Source organism: Eschrichtius robustus, chromosome 14 (genome assembly GCF_028021215.1).
Source record: "Eschrichtius robustus isolate mEscRob2 chromosome 14, mEscRob2.pri, whole genome shotgun sequence".
In the NCBI taxonomy this organism is placed as follows: Eukaryota; Metazoa; Chordata; class Mammalia; order Artiodactyla; family Eschrichtiidae; genus Eschrichtius; species Eschrichtius robustus.
The window spans coordinates 72,218,616-72,235,915 of NC_090837.1; the positions used below are offsets into that span (position 1 = coordinate 72,218,616).

Genomic DNA, 17,300 nt, shown 5'->3' on the forward strand with positions numbered 1-17,300 from the left:
GATATTTATAGGACATTCCATCCAAAAACAGCAGATTACACTTTCTTCTCAAGTGCACACAGAACATTCTCCAGGATAGATCACATCTTCGGTCACAAATCAAGCCTCCGTAAAGTTAAGAAAATTGAAATCATATCAGGCATCTTTTCTGACCACAACGCTGTGAGATTAGAAATGAATTACAGGGAAAAAAACGTAAAAAACACAAACACATGGAGGCTAAACAATACGTTACTAAATAACGAAGAGATCACTGAAGAAATCAAAGAGGAAATAAAAAAATACCTAGAGACAAATGACAATGAAAACACGATGATCCAAAACCTATGGGATGCAGCAAAAGCAGTTCTAAGAGGGAAGTTTATAGCTATACAAGCCTACCTCAAGAAACAAGAAAAATCTCAAGTAGACAATCTAACCTTACACCTAAAGGAACTAGAGAAAGAAGAACAAACAAAACCCAAAGTTCATAGAAAGAAAGAAATCATAAAGATCAGAGCAGAAATAAATGAAATAGAAACAAAGAAAACAATAGCAAAGATCAATAAAACTAAAAGCTGGTTCTTTGAGAAGATAAACAAAATTGATAAACCATTAGCCAGACTCATCAAGAAAAAGAGGGAGAGGACTCAAATCAATAAAATCAGAAATGAAAAAGGAGAAGTTACAACAGACACTGAGGAAATACAAAGCATCTTAAGAGACTACTACTAGCAACTCTATGCCAATAAATTGGACAACCTAGAAGAAATGGACAAATTCTTACAAAGGTATAACCTTCCAAGACTGAACCAGGAAGAAACAGAAAATATGAACAGACCAATCACAAATAATGAAATTGAAACTGTGATTAAAAATCTTCCAACAAACGAAGTCCAGGACCACATAGCTTCACAGGTGAATTCTATCAAACATTTAGAGAAGAGCTAACACCCATCCTTCTCAAACTCTTCCAAAAAATTGCAGAGGAAGGAACACTCCCAAACTCATTCTATGAGGCCACTATCACCCTGATACCGAAACCAGACAAAGACACTACAAAAAAAGAAAATTACAGACCAATATCACTGATGAATATAGATGCAAAAATCCTCAACAAAATACTAGCAAACGGAATCCAACAACACATTAAAAGGATCATACACCACGATCAAGTGAGATTTATCCCAGGGATGCAAGGATTCTTCAATATGCGCAAATCAATCAATGTGATACACCAAATTAACAAATTGAAGAATAAAAACCATATGGTCATCTCAATAGATGCAGAAAAGCTTTTGACAAAATTCAACACCCATTTATGATAAAAACTCTCCAGAAAGTGGGCATAGAGGGAACCTACCTCAACATAATGAAGGCCATATATGACAAAGCCACAGCAAACATCATTCTCAATGGTGAAAAACTGAAAGCATTTCCTCTAAGATCAGGAACAAGACAAGGATGTCCACTCTCACCACTATTATTCAACATAGCTTTGGAAGTCCTAGCCACGGCAATCAGAGAAGAAAAAGAAATAAAAGGAATACAAATTGGAAAAGAAGAAGTAAAACTGTCACTGTTTGCAGAGGACATGATACTATACATAGAGAATCCTAAAAATGCCAGCAGAAATCTACTAGAGCTAATCAATGAATTTGGTAAACTTGCAGGATACAAAATTAATGCACAAAAATCTCTTGCATTCCTATACACTAATGATTAAAAATATGAAAGAGAAATTAAGGAAACACTCCCATTTACCATTGCAACAAAAAGAATAAAATACCTAGGAAGAAACCTACCTAGGGAGACAAAAGACCTGTATGCAGAAAACTATAAGACACTGACGAAAGAAATTAAAGATGATACCAACAGATGGAGAGATATACCACGTTCTTGGATTGGAAGAATCAATATTGTGAAAATGACTATACTACCCAAAGCAATCTACAGATTCAATGCAATCCCTATCAAATTACCAATGGCATTTTTTTACAGAACTAGAACATAAAATCTTAAAATTTGTATGGAGACACAGAAGATCCCGAATAGCCAAAGCAGTCTTGAGGGAAAAAAATGGAGCTGGAGGAATCAGGCTCCCTGACTTCAGACTATACTACAAAGCTACAGTAATCAAGACAATATGGTACTGGCACAAAAAGAGAAACATAGATCAATGGAACAAGATAGAAAGCCCAGAGATAAACCCACACACCTATGGTCAGCTAATCTATGACAGAGGAGGCAAGGCTACACAATGGAGAAAAGACAGTCTCTTCAATAAGTGGTGCTGGGAAAACTGGACAGCTACATGTAAAAGAATGAAATTAGAACACTCCCTAACACCATACACAAAAATAAACTCAAAATGGATTCGAGACCTAAATGTAAGACCGGACACTATCAAACTCTTAGAGGAAAACATAGGAAGAACACTCTTTGACATAAATCACAGCAAGATTTTTTTTGATCCACCTCCTAGAGTAATGGAAATAAAAACAAAAATAAACAAATGGGACCTAATGAAACTTCAAAGCTTTCGCACAGCAAAGGAAACCATAAACAAGACGAAAAGACAACCCTCAGAATGGGAGAAAATATTTTCAAACGAATCAACGGACAACGGATTAATCTCCAAAATATATAAACAGCTCATGCAGCTCAATATTAAAGAAACAAACAATCCAATCCAAAAATGGGCAGAAGACCTAAATAGACATTTCTCCAAAGAAGACATACAGATGGCCAAGAAGCACATGAAAAGCTGCTCAACATCACTAATTACTAGAGAAATGCAAATCAAAACTACAATGAGGTATCACCTCACACCAGTTAGAATTGGCATCATCAGAAAATCTACAAACAACAAATGCTGGAGAGGGTGTGGAGAAAAGGGAACCCTCTTGCACTGTTGGTGGCAATGTAAATTGATACAGCCACTACGGAGAACAGTATGGAGGTTCCTTAAAAAACTAAAAATAGAATTACCATATGATCCAGCAATCCCACTACTGGGCATATACCCAGAGAAAACCATAATTCAAAGACACATGCACCCCAGTGTTCACTGCAGCACTATTTACAATAGCCAGGTCATGGAAGCAACCTAAATGCCCATCGACAGAGGAATGGATAAAGAAGTTGTGGTACATATGTACAATGGAATATTACTCAGCCATAAAAAGGAACGAAATTGGGTCATTTGTTTTAGACGTGGATGGATCCAGAGACTGTCATACAGAGTGAAGGAAGTCAGAAAGAGAAAAACAAATCTCGTATATTAACGCATGTATGTGGAACCTAGAAAAATGGTACAGATGAACCGGTTTACATGGCAGAAGTTGAGACACAGATGTAGAGAACAAACATATGGACACCAAGTGAGGAAAGCTGACGGGGGGTGGGTGGGGGTGGGGATGGTGGTGTGCTGAATTGGGCGATTGGGGTTGACATGTATATACTGATGTGTATAAAATTGATGACTAATAAGAACCTGCTCTATAAAAAAATAAATAAAATAAAATTCAAAAATTCCAAAAAAAAAAAGAAATTCCAGGAAGGATAAGAATGGAGATCTAATCATAATATACTACTTAGCTTTAAACTAAACAATCTTTAGATGCTGTGGGAAATCCCTGGCGGTCCAGTGGTTAGGACTCCATGCTTTCACTGCTGAGGGCCACGGTTCAATCCCTGGTGGGGGGAACTAAGATCCCACAAGCTGTGTGGCCAAAAAACAAACAAACAAAATCAAGCAATCTTTACATGCTGTGACAATATAAATAATGTTTATATTGTTTTTCACTATAAGCCTTTTGGAAATATTTGGATATTTAAAGAATGTGCTTGCATCATCTAGATTTTTGTAAGGCTTGTTAACAAACTTTTGTTTCCTTTCTACTTGTTCAGATTTTGTTTTATATATTTCAATAAGAATTTCTTATTTTCCTTAGAAGGTAGGTCCCATGCCTCTTATTAAATTTTAAAGAAGCTAAAACAAGAAAAAAGGATTTTGATAATTATTTTAAAGATAGACCTCAGTGGCTGCTCTAGGAAGAATGAACTGGAGGGGGCAATCGTCAATGACTTTACCTTGCATTTTGCCACCAGGCAGGACAATAGCCCTCCTGGTGTGTTTCTAGGGACCGGTTTCCGAGGGAGAGGATTAAAAAAGAAAAGCAACAGCCTATACATTGTATAAAATAGCACATGGGGTGAGCATGAAGGGTCTGTGTGATAACCTGTTTTCTTCTTTGTTTATTTAAGAAAAAAAGCACCCTCCCATACTGTATAGAGAAAAGTCAAGGAGCAAAGCCACATGCAGCACCAGCTCAAGCTCTGGCAATACCCAGAATGACCAGATTCCAAAGTGGCCAGAGGTTTGAAGCAGAGGGACAGCCCTGGATGGCCAGGGGCAATGAGCAAGCTCCTTCCCCTGGTCACTCGCCAGGCAGAGCAGAGAGGCCGCACCCACTGCAGGTGTTGGGGTGGGAAGAGTGCAGGACAGACAGTAGGAAGCTGGTCTGGGCCAAGAGCCGTGAGAATCAGGACGACCAGGTCAAAATAAGGGTCTAGAGGACATACGGGGTCAAGCTGGGCCTCACACCCTTGTGAGGAATGTGGGACTCTCCTGGGGCAGGAGGACATCTTGCTCTTCTGGAGCAGGTTCTACAGTCACCTGTGCATGGCCACATGGACCACAGGCCAAAGGCTGGGACTTTCCCTCTGCGGCCTCCTTCCCTGGAGCCCTGGAAACCACATCCATGGTCCCCGTCTTATTCCGACAAGGTACCACCAACATTAACCACAATAAATAACAGCACCGCTTAACCACATGACTGCTGGGAGGGAAGCAGCACACAGGCGTTGTGTCCGAGTCAGGCAAACTTGGTTGGGGACTATCCCAGTTTTAAAGAACACTTGAGTATTCCCTTTTCAAGCAAATCCACCGAAAGATTCCTTTAACTAAACTCTCCATGGGGCACTTGAATAAGATTATTTGTAAAGTATGCGCTGACTTAAACCTTTCCAGGAGCATCTACCTAATTTGACCATGGGTCTCTGAACTTTCATGGAACATTCCTCTCCTGGGCCTGTGATGGCTCCTGTGAGGGTTGAATCCCTACGTCTCTGCCTCTCTTTCTCTGACCCCTCTCTCCTCCTGCCAAAATACAGGTAGTCACCAAGAGTGCTTCTCTGGGGACCTCTTATTTCTCGATTCTTTCTCCTCGAGTAACTGTCACCCATTTCCTTTGTCACCTCTGTGCTGATAATAGTTGACAATCACAAGTGCTCACTATGCGCCAGGCACATACTAAACTCTGATTTAATCCTCACAACAGTCCTAGAGCGTAGACATTGGTATTGTCCTCATTTTTCTACATGGAAAAACTGAGTATGGGAGTTGAAGTAATCTGTCCAAGGTCACCCAGCTACAAGGGGCAGACCGGGGATTCAAACCTGGCCAGGCCACCTCAGAGCCTCTGCTGATGACCCTTCTGTACGTTATGCTGTTCCGTGCACTCTCTTGCTTGGACCCCCTTTCCAAGGTGCTGCGGCCATCTCCACCAGCCCCTCAAACCCAGAATGTTGACACCAGAGCACACTCACTGACGTGTTTGTACTGGTTGTTAAAATATTAAAATACCCCCAAATCTTGCTGTCTGGCACCCTGTTCCTTCCCCAAGACCTCCCCATATCCAGCAACCCTGGCATGGTCCTGGGGGGTGGGGGCGGGGGGGGGTTGGTTTCAGGATGCTCCTGGCCTGCTTATTGTCAATACCGCTCTGCTTCCTCTTCCTTCCCTCCCCACAAACCAGTTCCTCATCTGACTTCCTTATTTCTGGGGTCCGCACCTCATTTTCCTGTTCACCTTACACAGAGCTTCCTTCAAGTCCTCCTTTCCTCTTTCCAGCTTCAATTAGTGACCCTGTCCTGTGGCTCTGACTTCTTCTACCCTCTGCCATTCCTCCCATCTGTCTCCTCCTGTCCCTTCCTTATGATTTCCATCCTGGAACAGACCCTTTCTACCCCTGGCCCAGTTTTCTTCACTCCTACTAGACTCTCCCATCCCCTGACCCCTTTGCCCTCTACATCCCTGAGGACAGGCATTCAAGACCAAAGCCCGCCCTCCCTGTCGGCTTCCCAATGAGGAATCTACCTTCAACCCAAGAGTATGGTCTTACTCCTGCAAATGCCACCTCCATACAGAGGAGGTATTTTCTTAAATATTTATTAAATTCACTCAACTGATAACCCACCTTGTTTCCAAAGTTTTCTACCTTATGTAATCACAACCTTCTTGTCCTTGAAGCATTAAAGTTATTGCCATCCTCTCAGTGATAACAACAGCCTTGCTCCCCGCTCCCACCCCTGAGAGTGTGAGAGCATCGCAGGCAGCCCCTGAGGTCTCCAACAGTTTCCCTTCTGCCCCTTTTCTCCCAAATCCAGGCTGACTGTCCCATCTGCCTGATTCCTGAGCATCCACATGCAAAGCACCATTGCAGTTCTGGGGGCTCAGTGGACGGTGGGAGCCAGTGTAAACCCCCCAGGAGCTCATGGTTGGGGCTGAAGGAGAAAGATATCCATGATATCCACATGAAGAGTCAAATGATGTCCCACCATCTACCTCTGGCAGTGCCAAAGGGACACTCTCGCTGAGCACCAGCCTCGTTGAAGGCATTCACTGAGCGTTTGGTCTAGGCAGAGTCCTGCTCCACTATTTAATAGCTCTACAAACTTGGGGAATGTTGCTTAACCTGTCTGCCTCTCAGTTTCCTCATCTGTAAAATGGGATACTCAGTAAGGGTAGTTGTGAGACTTAATGAGCGGTATGTGTAAAGTGTTTAGAACAGTGCTTGCCACAGACTCTATACACAGTAATATTAGCTATTACTGTTTTTATTATTTGACATAAAATATAGGAAATTAGAGATGGAAGATATCTTTGCAAACTCTCTCTCAGGATCTCGTATCTTCTGAAAGTAAAAGCTCAGAGGGAAAAAAAAGAAAGTAAAAACCCAGAAATTTCTCTGCCTTGCACTTTCACCCTACCTCTAACTCCCAACACAGATCTCACGTCTCACGTCTCCCCCCTCCCCTAATCACTCCTGCAAGTCTGCACTGGGAGCGGCTGGGGGGCTGCCTTCCTATGGCCTGGGAGGCCTCTGAGGATGGAGGCCGCAGCTCTCACCCCACGACATGCCCTGTCAGCCTTACAGATCCACTGTACTCATTCAGCCACTACTTGCTGAGAACCTGCTGGCATCAGCCTGTGCAAGGGGCAGTGGCATTGAAAGCCAGCACAGTAGCTGTCCACAAGGTGCTCACATGCTTGTAGGCCCCCAAACTCAAAACCATAAACTGACAAATGCTATGAAGGAACAGAACATGTGCTATTGGGTGCAGTCAAGAAAGGCTTCCCTGAAGAGAAGACACTGGGCAGAGATTTGAAAACTGAGTGTTACACTTTGAGGGGAAGAAAGGCAGGTCTCTCTACCCTGCTTTTTCCCACAATGCCTGTCATGGGACCCAGAAGTCCTTTATTCTACCCAAAGAACTCCCAGGCCTCCTCAAGGGGCCAGCTGCGAGGTTGTTCACCTTCTCTGTGAAGCTGCGGGGGCGTGAGCTGCACCCTACAGGTGGGCAGTGCCCCAGGAGAACCTCATAAACTCCAGGAAAAGGGACTTCACAAAGCAGGGTCTAAACTGTGTCCTCGAGGTTACAGGGCCAGGTTTCTCTACCCAGCAGCTCTAGATAGGGGACAGGAACCTGCTAAGCAGCTACGAGGCTGAATGGGGGACAATCAGGGTCTCAAGTAAGGAGCTGGGGCGGCTTGGCAGCAGTAGGTCAGTCTGGAGACGTGGTGACTTTCTGCTCCTGCCTTAAAGGGATGAGGGCGGTTCCTCCGCATGAAGGGGTACAGACCCTTGAGGGGCACCTGCGGAGTGAGAGGACAGGGGGGAAGAGGACTGGACAGAGGGAGAGGGGCAGGCAGAACTGCTGCCTCCTGGTTAGGCCCGTCCTCGGGCTCAGATGCCCCCACCGGCTCACAGGGTCTCACACACGCACCGGCCCCCCCCCCGGGCGGGGGCAAAGGCAGGGAGAGGCTCAGGAAGCGGGGCTGCGGAACCCGGCAAAGCTTCTGCTAGAGAACGCCTCTAGGGTCGTCTGCCGGGGCGAGCCGGGAGCTAATGGGGCTCAGACAGGCTGTACGTTTCCGCGGACCTGGAAAAGCCGATCAGCCTGGCGAAGTTCACCCCACGTTCTTCACCCCACGTTCTCCGCCCCACGTCCCCCCAAATCCGCTCACAGCGCAGCCTCAGGGGCCACCGGCGACTCTCCCCGGACGGGTGACTCCTCTCTTTGGGTCTCGGTTTCCCCATGAGATGAGGGGGGAATGTCCCGACTCTAAGACTACACCCGTCAGCAGTGTCCGGGGGCGCGGGCGGCCGAGGGGGAGCCTGGGAACCGGATCCCGGGGACCCGCGGGCGCGCGGCGGGCTGGGGTAAGCGCAGAGAGGGGCCGGCGGCGGTGCCTCCCCTCGGGTTCTGCCCCGGAGCACGGGGCAGGCGCCCACGGCTCCCCTCGGAGCCCCCGTTCCCGAGCCCGGCGATGGGTCGCTTACCCCGCCGACTTACCCAAAAGTTCCCCTTGAACAGTGAGCCCGTCATGGCCGGCGCGCGAGGAGAGGAGAAAGCCAGAGCAGGCGCGCTGCGACACGGACTGTCAGGGCCAGCGGCGCGCCCCGCCCGCGAGTCCCGCCCCCGCGCCTGCCCCGCGCAGCCCCGCCCCGCGCCGCTGGCACCCAGCACTCCGCACTTGTCCCGCGCGTAACGGAGGGGCGGACCGCGGGTTAGAGCCCTGCGGCGTCAGGCTTCAGTTAGTCAGCCCTACATTCCCCCTCCTTCGGGAGGCCTTTAAGGATTGGAAGGAACCGGTCCTGTCGCCTCCCCGAATTCGGCTCCGTTCCTGCCCACAAGCCCCCTCCTCCCTCGACCCAGTTCCTCGCGGAGAAATCCAGGCTCTGCGCGGTGGTGGAAGGAGCCCCCGCCGGATCGGAGGTGGTCGCGGGGACAGCGCGTCGGCTCTGTGAAGCTTGAGCATTGACAATGCTAGCGGCCGCGTCAGGTGTGGACGCTTCATCTAGTCAAGTGCAGGACCCCAGAGGCGCCCGCCACAGACAAGCACGTTTTAGTCTAAAAGTCATGGAAAGATCACTGATACTGCTTCCCCTTGACTCTAGGTCCCTCAGTGGGGTCCTTACAAGGCATCCGGGAACTCAGCTCCTCGCGACCCTTCCGCATCTTAGGACCCAGACCCAATACCCTTTTCCACCAATCCCATTCCAGAAGTAAGAGCCCGAACTTCCTTCCTCTCCCTCCACTTTCGTAACGTAACACACTCATAAACATAACCCAGGGCAAGTCAGACCCATCCGGGCTTTGTAGTAATACGGCACTCTGGGACAAAGTACTGCCCTGTGCTACATGCCCTGAACCTAAACTGAAGCCCAGAGAGGCTGATTGACTTGACCAAGATCACAGCGTATTTAAGGTATGAAGAGCTCGGTTACAGCTCTTCCCTTCCAAACAGAATCAGAGCCCAGGATAGAGGTCATTCCTGGGACAGATCCATTCAAGGAGGGGAGGATGAAGGTCCAGAGTGCCAGCCCACAACCTCATGCCTGGAGAGGCAAGCTTTGCCTCTGAGCAGGTTCTAGCTTGGTCCAGACACAGCGAAAGGACAATTACTGGGGTGATATGAAGGACAGTTGGAAGATTCTGCCTGGTAATACCTAGCCCCCTCCCCTGTGATGAAATCCCACCAGTAGTCATCCGCAACAACAAGGATGGAGAGGTGGCCTCCAATCCTGGGTCACTCCGAGGACATGCATCCATTCATCTTGTTGTTCATCTCTTTGGAAAGCAGTTAGGTTAGAAGAAAGAAAGGGAAGCCTGACAGCATCATAAAGGGCAGCAGAGGCCACAGAGGGCACCAGGGGGACAGGCTAAACAGCAGGAGGGGTAAGAAATAGTGACAACTAGGCAAATGAAAGATGCTGCAGTGCCACAGACAGCATCAAACTGTTTCCTGGGAGTTTTGAATATTTTGCAACAAATATTTTAAATACAATTCTAATTGTCTAAGTTTTCATTTTTAACATTTTTAAAACATCTCACGGTACATTGTACTTGATTTTCGTGGCTCAGAACCCAGTCCTCTGAATTTTAACTCTCTTCCACCACCTGGTGGCAAGATTGCAAATTGCAAATGGTTGTCCGCGCTGCCAGAAAATATTCCTCATTCATTTCTCATTTATTAACCTCATCACCTGGACAGGTGTTGGGAGTTAAGAAAACAAGCAATATCTGTACTATATCCAAGGGTCTATAACAATTTTGGGACATTTTACTAACGAAATTAACACTACTACAGCAACAATGGAATGATGAAGTTTAATGATCAATACATTTAAGATAAACCACTATTAATATTTTGGCATCTCTTCCAATAATACACATTTGCATGACTGAGCCCTTACTGTACATAAAATTTTGAGTTTTGCTTTTGTAACTTAACAATATTTCATTAGTCTTTTCTAAAGTCCTTTAACACACTTTTCCTAACAAAAAGTTTGATAGCACCTGGTCCTGGCCGAACAGACAGGACAGATACTCTTTCATGTAAAAACTGAAAGCCTCTGTGAAATTTGGCCATATCATCAAAATTTTAAATGCTATTTATTTATTTATTTATTTTGGGGCCGCGAGGCTTGCAGGATCTTGCGGGATTGTTCTTGACCGGGGATTGAACCCACACCCTCAGCAGTGAAAGCGCAGAGTCCTAACCACTGGAGTGCCAGGGAATTCCCTAAATGCTCCTGTGTTTTGACGCAACAATTCCATGTTGAAGAATTTAACGTCCAAATATCCTTATGTGTGCAAAGTGAAATATGTATAGTTATTTATAACAGCATGGTTATTCTGCCAAAGATTTTAAAGAACTAAATGCCATCAGTGGAGAACTAGCTCAATAGATTGTGATACAGCTAAACAATGAAATCATATTCAAGCACTAAAAAAGTGAGGAAGCTGTGTTTTGATATGGAACAATCAACAGCTATTAAGTGGGGGAAAAAAAGCAAAACAAACTGCCACTGGGTGAGGAGGAAAAAGAATAGACACACACGTTTTAAATGGGTCTCTTTGATGGGGGGGATGGGGCAGAGGGGCATAGGAGGGAAGGAGACCTACTTTTCTTCATGCCCTCTGGACCTCTGAATTTATACAATGTGAGTTTATTTCAAATCCCCCCCCCCCAAAATTAAAAAGAAAAATCTTCAGTGTCATTTTTTAACTTTTGCATAATTTCCTATCAAGTGGATATACCAATACTTCCTTAGCATTTTTTTTTTAGCATTTTCTTAATGCTTTTAGAAATATTACTGTGATAAATATCTTTCATATAAATTTTTGTTAAAATTCCTCATAATGGAATGTTCATAGCAGCACTGTTCACAATAGCCAAGATATGGAAACAACCTAAATGTCCATGGACAGATGAATGGATAAAGAAGATGTGGTACTCATATACAATGGAATATGACTCAGCCATAAAAAAGAATGAAATAAATGCCATTTTCAGCAACATGGATGCAACCAGAGATTATCATACTAAGTGAAATATGTCAGAAAAAGACAAATATCAGATGATATCACTTATATGTGGAATCTAAATGACACAAATGAACCTATCTACGAAACAGAAACAGACTCATGGACATAGAGAACAGACTTGTGGTTGCCAAGGGGGAGGGGTTTGGGGGAGGGATGGAGTGGGAGGTTGGGGCTAGTAGATGTAAGCTGTTATATATGGAATGGATAAACAACAAGGTCCTACTGTGTAGCACAGAGAACTGTATTCAATATCCTATGATAAACCATAATAGAAAAGAATATTTTAAAAAAGAATGTATATATACGTATAACTGAATCACTTCGCGGTACAGCAGAAATTAGCATTGAAATTCAACTATACCTCACAAAAAATTCCTCATAGTGGCATTACAGGTTAAATAATATAAACATTTTTAAGGTTTTGAAATAAAACTGTCAAACTGTTTTCCAGAAAAGTTATGGAGGATAAGGAAGCTTCCCCAGAAGGAAATAGGGATCTTTTCCCTGAAATAGGATAAATGGATGGTGAGTGGCAAAAGTAACAAATGCCCACTAAAATCACCAATTTTCCTTCACACCTATCGGTCTGCATTCCTCTTCCTCCCCTTCCTCCCCTCCGCCAACTCCTCTTAGTTGTTCCTTCTTGAAACACTGCTTTCTTCTTGTCTCTGCTCTCCTCACAAAGCCACGTTTCCCCATCACAATTAAGTCCCAAATGCCCCTGTGTGGTCAAGGCCCTCCCTACCCTGACCTTTCCCACTTCACTCCCCGGCTTCCTCCCCTCTCCTCACCCCAGGCCAGTCAGGCTTTTCTGCCATCCCAACTTTGCTCCTTTTTTGCAGGCAGCCTGGGTGCTGCTCTTCTTCCTGCTCAAGTTCCATCTCACCACCACCTCCCCACCTTCTCCAGCCCTGTCTTCTCACTTCTTGAATTTCTAGAAACTGTCATTCTTGTCACACAAACTAGCCCTTAATGAAATATGATTTATATCCTTATGTTCTTCTCTAATTTCTGTTCCTCTTGGATAGCTTACCTCCCCAAGAAGACTGAAAAGCACCTCAAGATAAGGATGATATTTTCTCAAGTACTCTCATGGATTAGACAAATGATGGAGCCAGCCAGGGAATTCAATAAGCTCTCTCTGATCATCAAGAGCAGAACCAATTTTTACTTCAGTTCCCATAGTCCAATCCCTCCCTTCCAGGAGACGGGAGCAAACTTGGCCAAGGAGGTAAAGCCAGGATCTGAGGACCAGGACCTGGCCAAGCAGAGGCCATGGTACAAAAGCACCAGAGGGCAGGAGTAAGCTGTATTAGGTCTGCCAAGACAATGTCAAAAGCAGAGAGGATGGATTTCGTCACTAAGATTAGAAGCTGAGTAGATTGAGGAAATGGAACAGAGGGTCAGAACAGGACAGGAATAGAATACAATGGGAAAACTTCCAGGAGGAGGCTTCAGTGCCCAAGGGCTACTAGCTGCATGGATCAAAGCAAGGGTTAGGGTAAGTACCATTGTTGGGGCCCAAGGCAGACCACCCGCAAAATATGCCTCAGTGGCATATTGATTTTGAGTTAAAGTTATTTAAATTGCAAATGCAAGAGGGACACTTGACCATCCTGTCTCCCTGAAAGCAGGAAATAAATCTCCCATTTGAAAGGTGCCCTCCCTGTACTAGGAGGTTATCTCTTATCTCTTATCTCTAATCTCTTATCACCAGAGATTATGGAATTCAGGGCCAAGAAGCCTATATAAACAAAACTTGTTACTGTAATTCTTTCATTTACTACCCCGAGCCCAAACTCTGTTTAGACTCAGTTATGAAGCACCCAAAGCCTAAGTTTCTTTGTCCTGACAATTCCTATCAAATGTATGCTTTGTCTAAAAAGTATGGGGGCTTCCCCTAGTGACACAGTGGTTAAGAATCTGCCTACCAATGCAGGGGACACGGGTTCGAGCCCTGGTCCAGGAAGCTCCCACATGCCGCGGACCAACTAAGCTCATACACCACAACTACTGAGCCTGTGCTCTAGAGCCCGCGAGCCACAACTGCTGAGCCTGTGTGCCACAACTACTGAAGCCCGCATGCCTAGAGCCCATGCTCCGCAACCGGAGAAGCTACCAGAAGGAGAAGTCCGCGCACCGCAACAAAGAGTAGCCCCCGCTCGCCGCAGCTAGAGAAAGCCCGCGCTCAGCAACAAAGACCCAATGCAGCCAAATATAAAAATAAATATATTTAAAAATAAATAAGTAAAAAGTATAAAAGTTGTCTGCTTTGGGCTTCCCTGGTGACGCAGTGGTTAAGAGTCCGCCTGCCAATGCAGGGACACGGGTTCGAACCCTGGTCTGGGAGGATCCCACATGCCGCGGAGCAACTAAGCCCGTGCGCCACAACTACTGAGCCTGCGCTCTAGAGCCCGCGAGCCACAACTACTGAGCCTGTGTGCCACAACTACTGAAGCCCACGTGCCTAGAGCCCGTGCTCTACACACGAGAAGCCACTGCAATGAGAAGCCCGTGCGTCTCAATGAAGAGTAGCCCCCGCTTGCCGCAACTAGAGAAAAGCCTGCACGCAGCAACGAAGACGTAATGCAGCCAAAAATAAATATATAAATTTATAAAAAAAAAAAAGATTAACATGAACAGTCATAATTCTCATTGACAGTATGTACCCTTGACATCAGGTGATGAGGACTGGTAATTTACCTCTGTGGTCTTTCACCTAAAAACATATAACCCTCGTCTAATCATGAGGAAAATATCAAAGTGAAAGACATTCTATAACATACCTAATTACTATCCCTCAAAACTGTCAAGGTCATTACAAACAAGGAAATCCAAGAAACTCACAGCCCAGAGGGACCTAAGGAGGCGTGATGACTAATGTAGTATCCTGGATGTGAAAATTGGAACAGAAAAAGGACATTAAGTAAAAACTAAAGAAATTCATGGGGGCGGGGGGGAGTAGAAAACAAAACACCTAAGGAAATCTGAATAAAGGATGAACTTTAGTCAATTATGACGTATCAATATTGGTTCATTAGTTGTGACAATATACCATACTCCTGTACTATCATGATGCTGGCTCAGCTCAGGAAGGCTTTCAGGTCAGCTTCAGTACAGGGGCCAGAGCTGTGCTGGGCTCGAGTTGATGCCTTGACCAAATAAAATAGGTTCAGACAGAAACTTGTGTAAGCCACCTTTCTAATATACATCTTTATGGTTAATAGGATTTGTTTTAACTGGCTAAATGCAGGACCCCTGGAGAGTACAAGTGAGGTCAACATTGCAGGTTGGTCTTGCTGATAATTACTGTTTTAAAGATGCCTGTGCAGGAGAGTTAATATATAGGCAGGTCTGGGACTGCTGCTATCCTGAGAAAAGCCTGCTTGCAAGATTAGCCCTTGACTAGCATCTAGGAACTTGACTGGTATTCAGTTCCAACATTGATATAAAAATTCTGTGCCTAAACTGTTTGTACAATGTGACTTATGCTGAATACCTGTTTCCTTCCGGGAGTCTGGAATTTTAGTACATGCTAGGCAGAAGGTGCCCATGTGACTAGCCCCAGTAACACCCCTGGACTGGGAGAGGACTAGAAGGCTTACACCTGGTTTCCTCCATACATTAATTACTCCAGGAGCATCTTCCCACTGCTGATTTTGCGATCTGTGGTTCATACTGATATGAGATGGAAAGCTTTCCTTGAGAAAATGCCAGCTAGTCAATGTAGAAAGGAATTATAAAACCACCACTTTAAAACTCCCGATGCTGTAACTATTTCAGGCTCTTAAGAATCAACAGATCCCAAAACCATTCAGTGAAAGATGCTGGGGAGATAATTAGGGAAACTTTATTAAGGACTGCATATTAGTGAATCAATGTTTGTTTTCTTAGGTGTAATAGTGGTATTGTGCTTATAAAGATGAATATCTTTATTCTTAGGATATAGATGCTGAAATGTTTTAGCTCAAGTGTCCAAACTGTCAGGATGCCTGCAACTTACTCTCAAATGGTTCACCAGAAAAATGAATAAACGAAGTAATGAATGAATAAAGCAAATGCATCAAAATATTAACAACAGGTGTATATTGATAAAGAGTAAATGGGTGTTAATTGTACTATTTTTTCAACTTTTCTTAGGTCTGAGTATTTTCATAATTTAAAAAGAAAGTAAAGAGGGGACTTCCCTGGTGGCGCAGTGGTTAAGAATCCACCTGCCAACGCAGGGGACACCGGTTCAAGCCCTGGTCCAGGAAGATCCCACATGCTGTGGAACAACTAAGCCCGTGCACCACCAACTACTGAGCCTGCGCTCTAGAGCCCGTGACCCACTATTGTACCTGGATGCTGCTACTGAAGCCCACGCACCTAGAGCCCCTGCTCCCCAACGAGAAGCCACTGCAATGAGAAGCCCGCGCACCGCAACAGAGCAGCCCCCACTCGCCGCAACTAGAGAAAGCCTGCACGCAGCAACAAAGACCCAACACAGCCAAAAGTAAATAAATTAATTAAAAAAAATACTAAGTCAGAGAAAGACAAATATTATATGATTATCACTTGTATGTGGAATCTAAAAAATAACACAAATTAATTTATTTACAAAACAGACTCACAGAACAAACTTATGGCTACCAAAGGGGAAAGGGAGGATTAATTAGGAGTATGGGATTAACAGATATGTACTACTGTATATAAACAAGGATTTACTGTATAGTATAGGGAACTATATTCAATATCTTTTAATAACCTATAACGGAAAAATCTGAAAAAAAATAACTGAATCACTTTGCTGTACACCTGAAACTAACACAATATTGTAATCAACTATACTTCAACCCACTAAAAAAAAAAAAAAAGTGGGCTTCCGTGGTGGCATAGTGGTTAAGAATCCACCTGCCAATGCAGGGGACATGGGTTGGATCCCTGGTCTGGGAAGATCCCACATGCCGTGGAGCAACTGGGCCCATGCGCCACAGCTACTGAGCCTACACTCTAGGCCCACAAACCACAATTGCTGAGCCCGCGTGCCACAGCTCCTGAAGCCTGCGTGCCTACAGCCCGTGCTCCGCAACAGAAGCCACCACAAGAAGTCTGTGCACCACGACGAAGAGTAGCCCCCGCTCGCCACAACTAGAGAAAGCCCGCACACAGCAACGAAGACCCAATGCGGCCAAAAATAGATAAAATTAAAAAAGTAAAAAGTCTTCCTCTGGCCAAATGCCAACACGAGCTCTTTTCCAGCTCTACCAGTAGGTATTCATTTTTAATTCAAATGGCATTTTGTACTGGTTACTTACTGCATCTTATTTGTATTTCTAGGTAGTAGCTGCACAGTATTTACAAAGTCATCATTACATTAAATGTCTTTTGTCCTCCCTCCCTAACCCTAGATAAGTTACTGAGAGGATCCTTCTGCCTTGCTCACTTTGTACCTTTCTTTAGTGTTCATCTCATAGTTGATGCTCAATAAACTAAGCACTATTTAAAATATGCCTATCTTGGGCTTCCCTGGTGGCGCAGCAGTTAAGAATCCGCCTGCCAATGCGGGTGACGTGGGTTCGAGCCCTGGTCCAGGAAGATCCCACATGCCATGGAGCAACTAAGCACCCCTGTGCCACAACTACTGAGCCTGTGCTCTA

At 44.9% G+C, this 17,300-nt stretch overlaps 1 protein-coding gene across 1 annotated transcript in view; it reads right to left on the reverse strand.

The window, feature by feature from the left end:
- Positions 1-8,737, reverse strand: part of PSTPIP2 (proline-serine-threonine phosphatase interacting protein 2) — an 86,737-nt gene extending 78,000 nt beyond the window's left edge. Inside the window, exon 1 of the mRNA XM_068563404.1 lies at positions 8,623-8,737. Within this exon, the coding sequence (XP_068419505.1) occupies positions 8,623-8,655 (33 nt within the window). The 5' untranslated portion in view covers positions 8,656-8,737. The remainder of the gene's footprint in view (positions 1-8,622) is intronic.
- Positions 8,738-17,300: the final 8,563 nt, after the last annotated feature.